This window comes from Notolepis coatsorum, assembly GCF_963971535.1.
Source record: "Notolepis coatsorum genome assembly, chromosome: 7".
NCBI lineage: Eukaryota > Metazoa > Chordata > Actinopteri > Aulopiformes > Paralepididae > Notolepis > Notolepis coatsorum.
The window spans coordinates 75,114,978-75,129,605 of NC_140171.1; the positions used below are offsets into that span (position 1 = coordinate 75,114,978).

Here is a 14,628-nt window from a genome sequence, read left to right on the forward strand (position 1 = left end):
AGAGAGAGAGAGAGAGAGAGAGAGAGAGAGAGAGAGAGAGAGAGAGAGAGAGAAAAATAGTAAAGTGAAGTGAGAGTTAGAGAGGGGAGGGGTCGCAGATTCATTTGTAGTCTGGCAATGTCACCTGGGAAGGGGTGTGTGTGTGTGTACCTTAGGGCAAATACAGGGTCACTGAAGTCAGCTACTTTATTATTACCTCTTTCAACAAGTTTTCACAACAAAGTCAAGTAAAGTCGACTCAGGCACAAGCCATTACTCAAACCAGGCCTTCTGTCGAGAGGAGAGAAAGAACACACAACACACATGCATGCACACACCCACACAGAAGGTTGTGAGTAACTGGGACAAGGTTGACCATACCCTGTGCTTTAAAACACAGATGGACATTTCTACAAAGATTTAACAACTCCATCAGTTGGAAGTGCCTCCTCTTGACCATAGACACTCTGGGTTTTATCAAGGGTTTACTGTTCAACTACTGTAATAAAGACCACCTGTATCATTTAAATAATTTGACCAGTCACAGAAACAAGGACAGGAAGACACACACTAAACTGAAACTTTGAGAGATGCTGCTTAAAGATCCAGTACAATGTTTTTTTTGTGCCAATGTTCATGAGGCAGAATTATTACAATAGCCGATAATACATTTTTCCAATGATAAATCCATAAACGGGTGGACCGCGCGGGCGGTCCAAAGTGACGTCAGACTACACCTCCCTATAGCAGTGAGAGGGGCACCATGACAGACAGGGGGTTGGCGATGTTACTGGGTTGAGAAACAGTTGCAGGAATCAGTGAGAATGTTCATCGGAGAGTGCTTGAATGCTGACTTAGGCATAAAGGTGACCAGTTTGAGAGATTTCTGTAGGTTGTTCCAGTCACTGGCAGCAGCATCCCTGAATGAGTGCAGTGTATTGTAGCACTTGTGTCGCTATCAGTAACAGCTAGACGCCACGGACCAGTTCTAGGTTGGAGGGAGGAGTGGTATATAAAAGGAGTAGGTAGACCAGAGACAAAGTAAGAAGCAATAACCGGCAATTTATTAAACACAGCGCTGATGAGACAAGACAAACAACATAAGACAGGTAAGTAAGGTATGCCTTTAAGGTTCCTTAATTAACCCTTTCTTGACTAAGACCATTTTTGTTTGGTATCTAGTTTCTAGGTTGATTGAATCAACTTATTTTGTTTCAGACGTCTGATAAGAATCACTAGCCAATAGCTAGATTTAAAGTTGGATATATTAATTGTATCCTTTTTGAGTTAACACCTTATTTTCCTTTTCTTTTGCAGGTGCGGATCAGTAAATACTAATTAACTTTATTATTCTTCAGTTAGAAGGTAAGTATTTAAGTATTTTAACTTAAACCTTTAAGTATGCAGGGAATGCAAGTACCTTTTTAGGTGAAATTACCCTTTAAACTCTTTTTTTGCAGGTGGAACACCAAGCAAATCACCAATGAAGTTCACCCACAATCAATATCAACATAAACAATGTACATCAATCAAAATAAACAAGATGCAAAAGATATAAAGGTCTGGGCGGCTGATTGGCGCAGTGGGCAAGGCGCTTGCCTCTAACGCAGGAGACGCTGGGTTGGAGCCCAGCTCTCGGCGTTGCTACCGGCTGGCCGGTCGTTCATTCTAACACAATTGGCAAGTGTTAGAGGGTGGGAAAGCCGGTGGGTGGGGATTTGACGTTGTGGACAGCGACTCCTACAGGTCGGTTTGGTGACGCCGGTGCGACGGAAGCAGGAAGTAGCGGGGGCAGCGTGAGCCTCCCACGCATTACTCCTCGCCACTGAGAGTTCGAGCTGCTGCGGTGAAAAGATGCGACAGGCTGCCACCTCGTGTACCGGAGGGGACACGTGATGCAAGGCTTCTGTCCTCACTACAACCGACCTGTGGGAGGCATAGTCTAGCAACGTTCAAGACAGGGGAGGGAAGAATTGGATAATACGAAATTGGGATGGGAGAAAAATAGAAAATGGGGAGAAAAAGTGGATAAAAAAAAATATATAACGGTCCTTGTGAACCAAGCTCAATCAGTTTGTTAATACGTTTTCTTGATGAATTGAAAATGGAGGACCCTTATGTAAACAAGACGGAAGTCTTTTTCTGGGCCCTATTCCCCGTACCTGGTTCAACTAAGTCGATCAAAAGTCCCATTAGCCAGATTCAATTAACCCGATGTTAATCTCTCTGACCAATATAGAGGTCACTGGAGCTCTTTGAACAGTCAACAACACACATTTTTACACAGTTTTTGACAAAATTATATACTATATTTTAGCCTTGTGTCATCTAGGACAGCGGTTCTCAACAGGGGTGCCTAGGCACACTAGGGTGCCTCAAAGAGCTGCCAGGGGTGCCTTGAGATGTCTAAAAAAAAATGATTTATATGATTAAAGAAAATGATCACTAACGTGCTATCTGTTGCAGCTGCACTGTTTTCCATGAAAATACCACATTTGGATAAGTTTGACCATTTCTCAAAAACTGAAAATCATAATTTTTTTTGGTAGCACTTTATAATAACACCCTGTTGTAATACATTTATAAGGTATTTGTAGATAATGAACTAATCATGAACAAACCATTTATATACATTCATAAATGATTATTAAATCATTTATAACTATATTTGTATAACATTTACAGATTAGTTCTACATTATTTATAACTCATTATCAACATTGTTTGTACTTGATTTGTTCATCATTAAATAATGTTGTTTAATGTGTAGTAACACATTTGTAGATGCTTTGAAAAATGGATATGAAAAAACGACTATAGTGTATCTCCATTTATTTTTCATGTTCAACAAATGATTTGTTAAGACATTCATAAAACATCTATAAATCATTTGCAGATGCTATCGTGGTGGCCAATCTAAAGTGAAGCCTATTCATCATTAACAAGTGTCTAATACAGTTAATTATTTGTTTACTTTTTCATCACATGTTACAAATGTTGTAGGCAGCTTTCGGATACACCCTTCTTTGTGACATCAAACAGTGACAGAATTAGGACTAAAGATAAATGCAATTTTATTAACATATAAAATACATGTGCATGACATATAGTGTAACATCGGGGGGCACTAGGACCCAGGAGTACCCTGGCCAGGTATTGAAGAGGATCTAGAGAGGAAGTCTCACGCGAGCGAGACTTGACGTCACGTGTGTTGCCGTCTGTTTGAATGGAAGCACAAGTTATCCGTGCTGCGTCTATACTTTCGCTTTTAATAAGGTATGAGCAGGTTAAACACCCTTTTTGTTGGTTAATCTATTCCATCATTTCCGACCTACAAACAACTCTTATGTTGTGTAGACGTTTGTGTAGATGTGGTGGCCGCTAACGTTACATGTGTTCCTAATGTGTGCTCAATGTGCTCAGTGATGATGACACGACACAAATAATTATTACTCTTGTGTGTCGTGTCGAACAAATGTAACATTAGCGGCCACCACATCTACACAAACGTCTACACAACATAAGAGTTGTTTGTAGGTCGGAAATGATGGAATAGATTTACCAACAAAAAAAGGTGTTTAACCTGCTCATACCTTATTAAAAGCGAAAGTATAGACGCAGCACGGATAACTTGTGCTTCCATTCAAACAGACGGCAACACACGTGACGTCAAGTCTCGCTCGCGTACTCCTGGGTCCTAGTGCCCCCCGATGTTACACTATATGTAATGCAAATGTATTTTATATGTTAATAAAATTGCATTTATCTTTAGTCCTAATTCTGTCACTGTTTGATGTCACAAAGAAGGGTGTATCCGAAAGCTGCCTACAACATTTGTAACATGTGATGAAAAAGTAAACAAATAATTAACTGTATTAGACACTTGTTAATGATGAATAGGCTTCACTTTAGATTGGCGCCCACGATAGCATCTGCAAATGATTTATAAATGTTTTATGAATGTCTTAACAAATCATTTGTTGAACATGAAAAATAAATGGAGATACACTATAGTCGTTTTTTCATATCCATTTTTCAAAGCATCTACAAATGTGTTACTACACATTAAACAACATTATTTAATGATGAACAAATCAAGTACAAACAATGTTGATAATGAGTTATAAATAATGTAGAACTAATCTGTAAATGTTATACAAATATAGTTATAAATTATTTAATAATAATTTATGAATGTATATAAATGGTTTGTTCATGATTAGTTCATTATCCACTAATGCGTTATAAATACTTTGTAAATGGTATACAACTATAGTTATAAATGATTTAATAATCATTTATGAATATATATAAATGGTTTGTTCATGATCAGTTCATTATCTACAAATACCTTATAAATGTATTATAACAGGGTGTTATTATAAAGTGCTACCTTTTTTTTTATATGTTTTGGTAGCTTTTTCATTTGTTTATTGGACAAGTCCGGCAGAGAGGAAGGATGAGAGAGAGATATGGGGGAAGACATTCGGCAAAGGTCGCCGGGTCTGGGAGTCGAACCGGGACGGCCGTGCACCACCCTGGCACCCTGAAAATCATTATTTAATAAAACACAGAAAAGGATCACCAAGTTACTCTGGATAAAGAACCCCTTTACAGACAACATTGAGACAAAGCTTCCTGACACATCTCAATCCAAACTCTTGGAAGAACTCATTGAAATCTCATCTGATACCACCTGGAGAGCTGGTTTCAGTGAAGTGCCCCTGGAAACATGTTGGTCTGAGTGTGGTGCTGAGTACCAAGTATCTCATGATGGAGCAGTTAGGGTGTTGATACCATTCAGCACCACATATCTGTGTGAAGCTGGCTTTTCATCCATGACAGCTCTGAAAACAAAATATAGGGCCAAGTTGAGCCTTGAGGATGACATGTGTGTTGCCTTGTCAAAGATCTCCCCATGTATTGACCGTATTATTAGCCAGCATCAGCAGCAGACCTCGCATTGAGCTAGAAATGTCCACTGGGTGAACGAGTGCTTATCTTCTATATTTATTTATATTTTTTGAGAAATGGTAACTTGGTGATCCTTTTCTGTATTTAAAAGAAATACATGATTTTCTGTTCTTGAGAAATGGTCACACTTATCCAAATATGGTATTTTAATGGAAAACAGTGCAGCTGTAACAGATAGCACTTTAGTGATAATATTCTGTAATTTTATTTTAAAAAATATGCTATTTGATTTACTACTACAAGCAGTGTAATGTCAACAGTACTAAGCCATTTAGACCTTATTTTGAAAGCAAGCACTTTTGTCATCATTGTAGCAAAAAAGACAGGACCGGAAAAGTCTTTATCGTATGTAGGGGTGCCCTGGAATATTTTATTGGACACAGGGATGCCTTGGCAGCAGAAAGGTTGAGAACCCCTGATCTAGGAGCAACAGGGACACAAAATACAAAATCACAGGACCATAAGGATTCAGGAAATGTATAATATGCCTATACTATTTCTTGCAACAGGTGACATAGGTAAGGGGGGGACAACCCAAGGAGGGTTTGCACCCTTAACTGCATGGGGTTTGCGCGCGGTATCTGCTCTGTCTTTGCGAGCTATCCACCAAGGACATTGTGCGGATGAGATACCAGCGCAGACACGCCCATTATGTGTGGAGATTATGTGTTCCCCTGATCTGCCCCAGCGCAGTTGGCTTGCAGCGCTGAGAGAGGCAGAGAGAGAGAGCTCGGAGGACGTTCACTTGTTTAAACAAACTGTATAAACGCCATAATACTGTTGATTAAAATTGGGACTCAGTCCAGTGGCGGCTGGTGAACATTATTCTAGGTGGGGCGGAACTATGTGTTGGGGATAAGGGTGGCAAGTGATAAAAAGACCTTACCGTGTATAGGCCTATCAGTGATATGACAGCAGTGCCGATGATTCTGTTGGGGAACTTGAAGTAGGGGTCCCAATGATACACTTTCCTCTGGAACCAGTCGAGGGCAGGGTTACTGCTGCCACCACTGTGGACCAACACAGGGGGAGAGCTGAGGGTTACTGCTGCCACCACTGTGGACCAACACAGGGGGAGAGCTGAGGGTTACTGCTGCCACCACTGTGGACCAACACAGGGGGAGAGCTGAGGGTTACTGCTGCCACCACTGTGGACCAACACAGGGGGAGAGCTGAGGGTTACTGCTGCCACCACTGTGGACCAACACAGGGGGAGAGCTGAGGGTTACTGCTGCCACCACTGTGGACCAACACAGGGGAGAGCTGAGGGTTACTGCTGCCACCACTGTGGACCAACACAGGGGGAGAGCTGAGGGTTAAGGGAAGAGTTTAGCGAAGGGACTTGGGAGTCCATGTACAAAATGTATATGAAAAATCTGTTGCAAACAGGTGTTTTTTCTTGGAGGCAGCAGAGTTTGACTTGGCGCCCACTGATGCACATCTAAGCACAAAACTGTTCAGCTAGTTCATTATCCTTATAACAAAGATATCTGTAAAGAAGTAGAACATCATTCAAAATGTACAACTAAAAACCTGGTATCTCATCTACCCTGTTATGCAGTGTGTCCAATGGGCAGTTAAGGTGGGTTGTGAGGTCCAATGAGGTTAAGGTTGGGGTTAAGGTGAGGCGTGAGGTCCAATGAGGTTAAGGTTAGGGTTAAGGTAGGGGTGGGTTTATACATGAGATACCAAGTTTTTAGGGAGTCCCAGTGTCACAAGCTCATACAGTAGACAGTTTAAATAAAAAATATGCCGTTGGCAGGGTCCTTTTTGCCTAAAAACTAGGACTGTGAATAATAATGCATGGATTTTCTTTATACATTTTTTATGAGATTACTTTAGTATAAACCCTACCTATATGGACATTAGGGAGGCTAGATCTCTAAAAAAAAATTAATAAGTTAAAAACTTTTAAAAAGCTCTTCACCATAGCCTTTTAGTACACTCCGCTGCTTGTGATTGTACTGTAGATGAGATTGCATTATTTTACTCTATTCTATTTTTATAAAATGTTACTCTGTCTATTCTATATTTACTCTTTTATTACAGGTTTGAAACTTTCAGGTGGGTATCAAACAGGAAGAAAGACTGTCGGGTTTTAAACTGTGTGGGTATCAAACAGGAAGAAAGACTCTCGGGTTTTAAACTGTGTGTGTATCAAACAGGAAAGACTGTCAGGTTTTAAACGGTTTAAACAGTAATTCAGAACTGCAGTATTGGATTATTTGACTTTGTCTATTCTATCTACTAACAATTTTATTGCACGGCACTATTTTGCTCTGTCTACTCTATTTTGCTCTTTTATTACTGTATTTTTAAATTGTCTATATGTGTGATGATCAAAGCATAAACAAAGAGGCCTTTTGTTCTGCTGTGGAGCACTTTGAGCTGCAATTCTTGTATGAAAGGTGCTATACAAATAAAGTTTATTATTATTATTATTATTATTATTATTATTATTATTATTATTATTATTATTATTATTATTATTATTATTATTATTATTATTATTATTATTATTATTATTATTATTATTATTATTATTATTATTATTATTATTATTATTATTATTATTATTATTTTTATTTTTATTATTATTATTATTATTATTATTATTATTATTATTATTATTATTATTATTATTATTATTATTATTATTATTATTATTATTATTATTATTATTATTATTATTATTATTATTATTATTATTATTATTATTATTATTATTATTATTATTATTATTATTATTATTATTATTATTATTATTATTATTATTATTATTATTATTATTATTATTATTATTATTATTATTATTATTATTATTATTATTATTATTATTATTATTATTATTATTATTATTCAAAAGATAGAAGTCCTCTACCTGTCTGCAGGAGTCTTCCTCAAGATTCTCTTTACGTGCTGCATTTGGTGCTGCTGTTTCAGGTCCTCTGAGTCCTGACCACACAAACATCACTCAGACACAGGGAGAAAACTTTGTACTGAAACATTTATCTGTCATTGTACTTGTATGAGGTGTGCATGACAAATAAAGACTTGGATCTGTGTTGATGGGAGATTTAGATGGCTCATGTCACAAGGTTTAAAGGACCATACCAGTCTTTTTGACATGTGGTTTCCAAGTCATTCTTCTTAACCGTTTGGCGGCCATTCACGTATATATACGTGATTGGGAGCCAGCGCTTGATGGCGAATCACGTATATATATGTGTTTAACTCGCTTTTTCTTTTATTCGATTTTAATATCCTATTCACTGTCACAGAGCTGTATTTTGGCTGGAAAAGGCATATTAGGACTCGGAAAGTGCAGTACCGGCCAGATCCTGGTAGTGGTGCTGTCTCGAGAATGCAGTAATCCTTGTTGCAGACCTGGGGCTAGATTCACAAAGAATGGATTGCACGGAGCAAGTTGCACCCTTACTTACAATTCATTATGAATTGAAAATGGGGGACCCTGATGTAAACAAGACTAAAGTCTTTCTCTGGTCTGCATCCCCTTAACAATTGTGTGTATTGAGCCGTACTGTATTGTACCCATTCTGCAATCTGTTAATACAATTTTAAGTCAATCAATCACCGTGCAGATTGATTGATTGAATAAAATTTGTATTAACAGATTGCAGAATGGGTACAATACAGTACGGCTCAATACACACAATTGTTAAGGGAATGCAGACCAGAGAAAGAGTTTAGTCTTGTTTACATCAGGGTCCCCCATTTTCAATTCATAATGAATTGTAAGTAAGGGTGCAACTTGCTCTGTGCAATCCATTCTTTGTGGATCTAGCCCCTGGTGTCACTTTTTTTTTCTCGCTCCGGGCGGACTTTTCTGTTAGCCTGAAGCGAGGGCTTCACCCGATCACCTGGAGTACTTTTTGCAACGCCGAATTCAGTATGCAGTAAAGGAATATAGCATCAGTCAATGGACATATCGATCTACCAGATGGCAATCAAATAACTGGGAAATTCTTTTTGGAATCCAACCGGCCACAGGTAAGAGCGATTTGACGTCAATTTCAGCCTGATCGGGCCTTGTTCTCATAGCCATCCCCCTGATCAGCATATGTTGTTGTAATAACGAATGCCGTGTTATTGGTAATCAATAATCAGAAACGGCTTCCCCCGGGCGGCTAAGTGGCGCAGTGGGCAAGGCGCTCGCCACTAGCGCAGGAGATGCTGGGTTCGAGCCCAGCTCTCGGCGTTGCTTCCGGCTTGGCTGGTCGTTCATACTAATACAATTGGCAGTATTAGGGGGTGGGAAAGCCGGTGGGTGGGGATCGGACGTTGTGGACAGCGACTCCTACAGGTCGGTTGGTGCGCCTGTACAGCAGAATCAGGAAGTATCGGGGGCAGTGTGAGCCTCCCACGCGTTACTCCTCGCCACTGAGAGATCGTGCTGTGCAGGTGAAAAGATGCGACGGCTGCCTCCTCGTGTACCGGAGGGGACACGTGATGCAAGGCTTCGTCCACATTGCAGCCGACCAGTGGGAGGCATGGTCTAGCAACGTTCGAGACAGGGGAGGGAAGAATTGGATAATACGAAATTGGGATGGGAGAAACATTTTAAAAAATGGGGAGAAAAAGTAGATAAAAATAAAAGAAACGGCTCTCCCCCCCCCCCTTTCATGCATTCATGGTGGAACATGATACCGATCATATGCATTTTGATTTTTAACTCTAGCTTGTGTAGGGCCGAAACGCCAACCGATTTAACGTTATTAGCTTAGCGCCTTATAACTAGCTTTGCAGGAATTATCCCAGATCATTCCCATATAACGCTCATATTCATTACGGTATAAAACGGGAACGTATTGATGAAAAAAAAAATTCTTTATGGCATATTGAACGGAAGGTTCATACTGTCAATTGACAATGACAATGGATACATAGCTATAATATAAAATATAGATTTAGCTCTACAAACAACGTTATGCACAGTGAAAAGTTGTAATGAAAAGCTGGCGTCCTAGAGTGGGGCCCGTCTAATCTAATCAAATCAAATCAAATCAAATTTATTTATAGGGCCCGACAACACACGTTAATGTCCCCATGGGCCGTACGGGTCTTCTTTAAACAAGTCAAGAAGACAACATAACAATAAGTCAAGAACAGAACAAGAACACCATAAGGTCCAAACATTTTTAGATGAATGCAAATAAATGAAAGAATGCAAGCACTCCCAGACATACCCCACGCGAAGGTAAGGAAAAACTCACTAAAACCTAACAATAGGGAAAAAAGCTCCACAGGCAGTGTGGAGGAGAGAAACCTTAGAAGGGCCATTCAAGGGGGGATCTCCCTTCTTAGATGTTGGTGATAGTAGTGTTGCAGACGGACAGTTGGTAAGCATGCACTCATGTGTGTGGTGAATGGCCGGGAATGTGTTAAGATTCAAAGATCACTGTGCCGTTCTATTTTCAGCCGATTCACCACTGCCATAGCCTTCCATTGTATCTGAAAATATGTCTTAAACACCACATAAAACCTTGACAGTCACCGCATCTGACTAAAATGCTATGTTAACATCTGAGGTGCATTTCTTTTCCTGAAAGGTTGCTCTACACATTTTCAGATTATACTTAAGGTCAATGGGTGTGGTGAATCGGCAGAAGATAACTACCACATTTTTCAGTAACAGTAAAATATAGAAAAAGAAAAGAAAAAAAGAATAATGGCACAGTGATTTTTGTATCAATGCAAGAATGACTTGGAAACCATGTGTTAAAAAGACTGGTATGGTCCTTTACAGAAACTAGACAAATGCACATTCACTTAAAATGTTCTGCTACACCTGAGGCCAGTCGCCATTGATCTAAATAGTGATTCTGTTCTAGATTTGAGATTCATGACATTAGATCCTATTAGAAACCATGTGTGTTCCAATGGCTTTAATCAGCATATAAAAAGCCCACAATACAGTACACACACATGTCATACATATATATATATATGTATAGTAATATACATGTGAAGACATTATGTGGACTCCCTAAAGAGTACTTCTCCTCCCCATCTTTGCTTGCTCTCTCTTAGTCCTTATATATATTAATTATAATATAGATTAATACTTGTTGTTGGCGCTCAGCTCTGCTGTGATTTGACCATTTGAGCTCATTCTGTCACTCCTGATAAGTGATTGATTGATTGATTTTTATTGTGGAGTAAAAGACAGCATCCAAGGGATAAAAACATGAGAAAGTGCAAGCACTTATTTCCATCATGGTCCCTGATTTTGGACATGGACAGACATCATAAAACATAGAGCATCATAATAAAACATACTAAAGCAGAGCATCATAATAAAACATAGAGCATCATAATAAAACATAGATCATCATAATAAAAAACACAGCATCATAATAAAACATAATAGCAACCCCATACAAAAACACTCCCTACCCTCTCCTTCCTAGACGTGGCTATTCTATACTTCACTGGCTAGCCATTTCTTTGTGGCACGTCTAAAACGTCCCCCCTCTTCGATGTTTTTCAGGGCCACTGGAAGCTTGTTCCACTCCAGTGCTGCAGAATATAAAAAAGTATTTGTGCCAATTAGGGAGTTAAATTTTGGCAGAATAAAATCCGTACTGCTCCTTCTAGTGGAGTATGAATGATTGTCACGGAATCGATTAAAATAATTAGATAGATATTTCGGACCTGTATTTTGAACTATCTTGTGTGTGAGACCTAATTTGATGTGAATTACCCTTTTATTGACCGGATCCAGTTTAGTTGCCTAAAGAAAGTTGGTTCTAGGTGAGTGCGTGGAGGTAGTTTAAGGACTACTCTCATTAATTTGTTTTGAGCTGTCTGAAGTTTGTTTTTCAGGACCTGTGGAGTGCCACTAAACCAGGAGGTGGCAGCATAGTCAAAGTGACTTTGTACTAATGCGCCCGCTAGCATTTTAAGTTGTCTAGCTAGGAATTTCGTTTTCTGGCAGATTTTAGTGTGGGCTTTTTTAGCCATGGCCTCTCCAAGATGTTTGTCCAGTATGCAGCCTAGATATACTACAGAATCCTTGTTTGTTATTTGCTTCTCACCTACTCTTACCTTCATTTCAATTTATTTACCAAGTGTCTGCTAAATGACTAAAATGCACACAATACTGATCTATGGACAGCTTTGACCAGCATGTCAGTACTCTTGCATGTACACACACACACGCACGGACGCACACACCTCTTGTTCCAGTTTCAGGTGTATCCGGACAGCTTTGACCAGGATGTATATAAAGCGTCCCAAGAGAAAGATGAGGGACAGGATACTCGGCCACTGGGAGATCAGCTGCTGGTATTTACCTAGCTCCTACAGACACAGAGACACAGAGATTAACTCCTTCATTCATCCTTTCATTCACTAGGGGAAGAGTATCTTATGTATCTACCTAACTTTCTGGTAACTATCCAGATCCTTCAAACATGGACTGAAACCTTGATTCATCCATTGATCCATCAATCAATACAACCTTCTTATCAAGCCAAAATAAAATAAATTATAAAAATGATATGAATGAAATAGTTAACCTTTAACTCTTTCTCTGCCACGCTGGGAACGGGATATGGCTATGTGCTGCCACGCATTAAACCAATGGAGTCCGTCACCTTGTTTGCAGGGCTATAACTATATTCTATATTATAGCTATGGATGCAATACTATGGCCCATTTGACATCGAGTATCTATCGTTCAAGATGTGAAAAAGAAAAAGAAATTCCATCCATACATTCCCGTTTTATACCGTGGTGAATATAAGTATGGTTTTAGAGCAGTTTAGGGCAATTCCTGGGAGGCTAGTAATAGCCCGCAACGTGTATTATATTAAATCCATTGGCATTTTGTCCCTACACACGCTACACTTAACCTGTTAAGCTGTAGCCCTATTTTCAGAAATTTCGCCTAAAGGTACATGCCTAAGTAAATGGAAGATTGCTCCACTTCTACAAGGTCAATTTGCATGTTCTTGGTATCTAGGAACATCTAGGGACCTGGGGGTATGTATTCCCAGTGTCAGAAATATTGTGTCTGTTACTAGGCTTGAGTAAATGGTAATGAAAAAAAGGAGAATATAAATGATGATATTTTTTTGCATCTGTGCCGATGAATAACACCATGTTACAATTGTAACAAAGAGAGTTCACTCCATGAGCTCAGTCACCATCAAGTGTACAAAAAAATCTAAGCGAATTAATAAAGGGAAGATGATTAAATAGAAGGATTTGTAGATACAGTAATAAATGATAATCGATTTTAATTATAAATTCATATTTGACCTTGAACTTGACCTTGACCTTATTATGGCCAAATCATGCATCTATGGATAGGGAAAATGCTCCTCTTTCCAATGGCAGGGTTAAATCTGGATTTTGTCATTTCCTCACGGTTTTACGATAAAAGAGATATAATTAGAATTTTTTTGATAAATTCTTATTTTCGGTAAATCTTACAAAACATTGGTAAAATTGAAAATATACACTTTGACTGCTGTTTTGATAAGGTTATGGTCTTTACTCTTGGCAAAAAAATAAAAAAATAAATAAAAAAAACTCTTAACATCCAAGTGTGGGCCCTCATGAAGACGATTCGCGACGCACCACTTAGCCGACCTCTAGCGTCTCGGGTGTGCATTTCTTCGAACCCTTTCTCTGCCACGCTTATATCCATCCTTATACCATCCTCTGCCAGCTCTATTTGTCTATGGAGATGTTCCCCTTCTTTGCAGGGCTATAACTTTTTAAATTGTATTGCTAAATTGACATTACTATGGCCCATTCAACGTCAAGTATCTATCGTTTAGGATGTAGCAACGTTCTACTTTTTCATTCACATATTCATACTAAAATACGGTCTAAAGTATAAATATGTTTTTATCGTTTTCTGCAGCATTCTGCAGAACGTGAGTTATAGCCATAAATACATATATTAGATCATCAAATGTAGTTTGATACCGATTGACGTCAGATAAAAAATGTCAATTGTACAAGGTCCTAAACGTCATGCCTCATCATCTGCTGGTGACCGGAGGGGGGTGGGGGGGGGGGGGGTTATAAGTCTGTGGCCCACGTTAAATCATTTATGTAGTATGGGTCATGTATTGATCAGAGCAGTTTGTATCGAAAATAATAATCAAACACGCTGAAACTCACCGCAGCTTCCTCTGACCGTTGGGTGATCAGCGTGGAGCAGAAAGATCGCTATTATGGGATGTTGATATATGCGATCCATTTCCAGGTTGTATAATACTATATACGTCCAAATCATGTTGTTTATCGAGTTATTGGCAACGGATCGCTATCCAGTGTATCAAGCTGGAGTCCTGCGAGCAATAGCGAGTGGCCGGACGAAATACAGTATGGGTGAGCACCACTTCCGACTGCTCACTTCCGGTTTTGGCGATTCGCCGATCGGCCACCAGATGGCGGTCTTGAACCATTGGAGAGTTGAGAGGAGATCAACAGCAAGTCTCAAGTCTCCGTGGGTGAAATATGATTGCTATGACAGATTTTTGAAATATTGATCTCAAAGACGCTGTACGACGTCATTGGCAGATTAAGCATGGCGAGCAATGACGTCTAAAGTCGTCCTTGGCGATTAAAGGGTTACTACAATATATAGATAGAATTAAATCCCTATTTGTTGCCTGTCAATTGCCCTTTCAGGTG

The 14,628-nt window shown here is 39.2% G+C and overlaps 1 protein-coding gene across 1 annotated transcript in view; it reads right to left on the reverse strand.

Moving 5' to 3' along the window:
* stra6l (STRA6-like) overlaps nt 1-14,628 on the reverse strand; it is a gene marked incomplete at both ends in the record, with an annotated part of 66,610 nt that overhangs the window by 27,915 nt on the left and 24,067 nt on the right. The window contains 3 exons of the mRNA XM_084318311.1: nt 5,840-5,951; nt 7,835-7,908; nt 12,151-12,276. Of these exons, the coding sequence (XP_084174437.1) occupies nt 5,840-5,951; nt 7,835-7,908; nt 12,151-12,276 (312 nt within the window). The remainder of the gene's footprint in view (nt 1-5,839; nt 5,952-7,834; nt 7,909-12,150; nt 12,277-14,628) is intronic.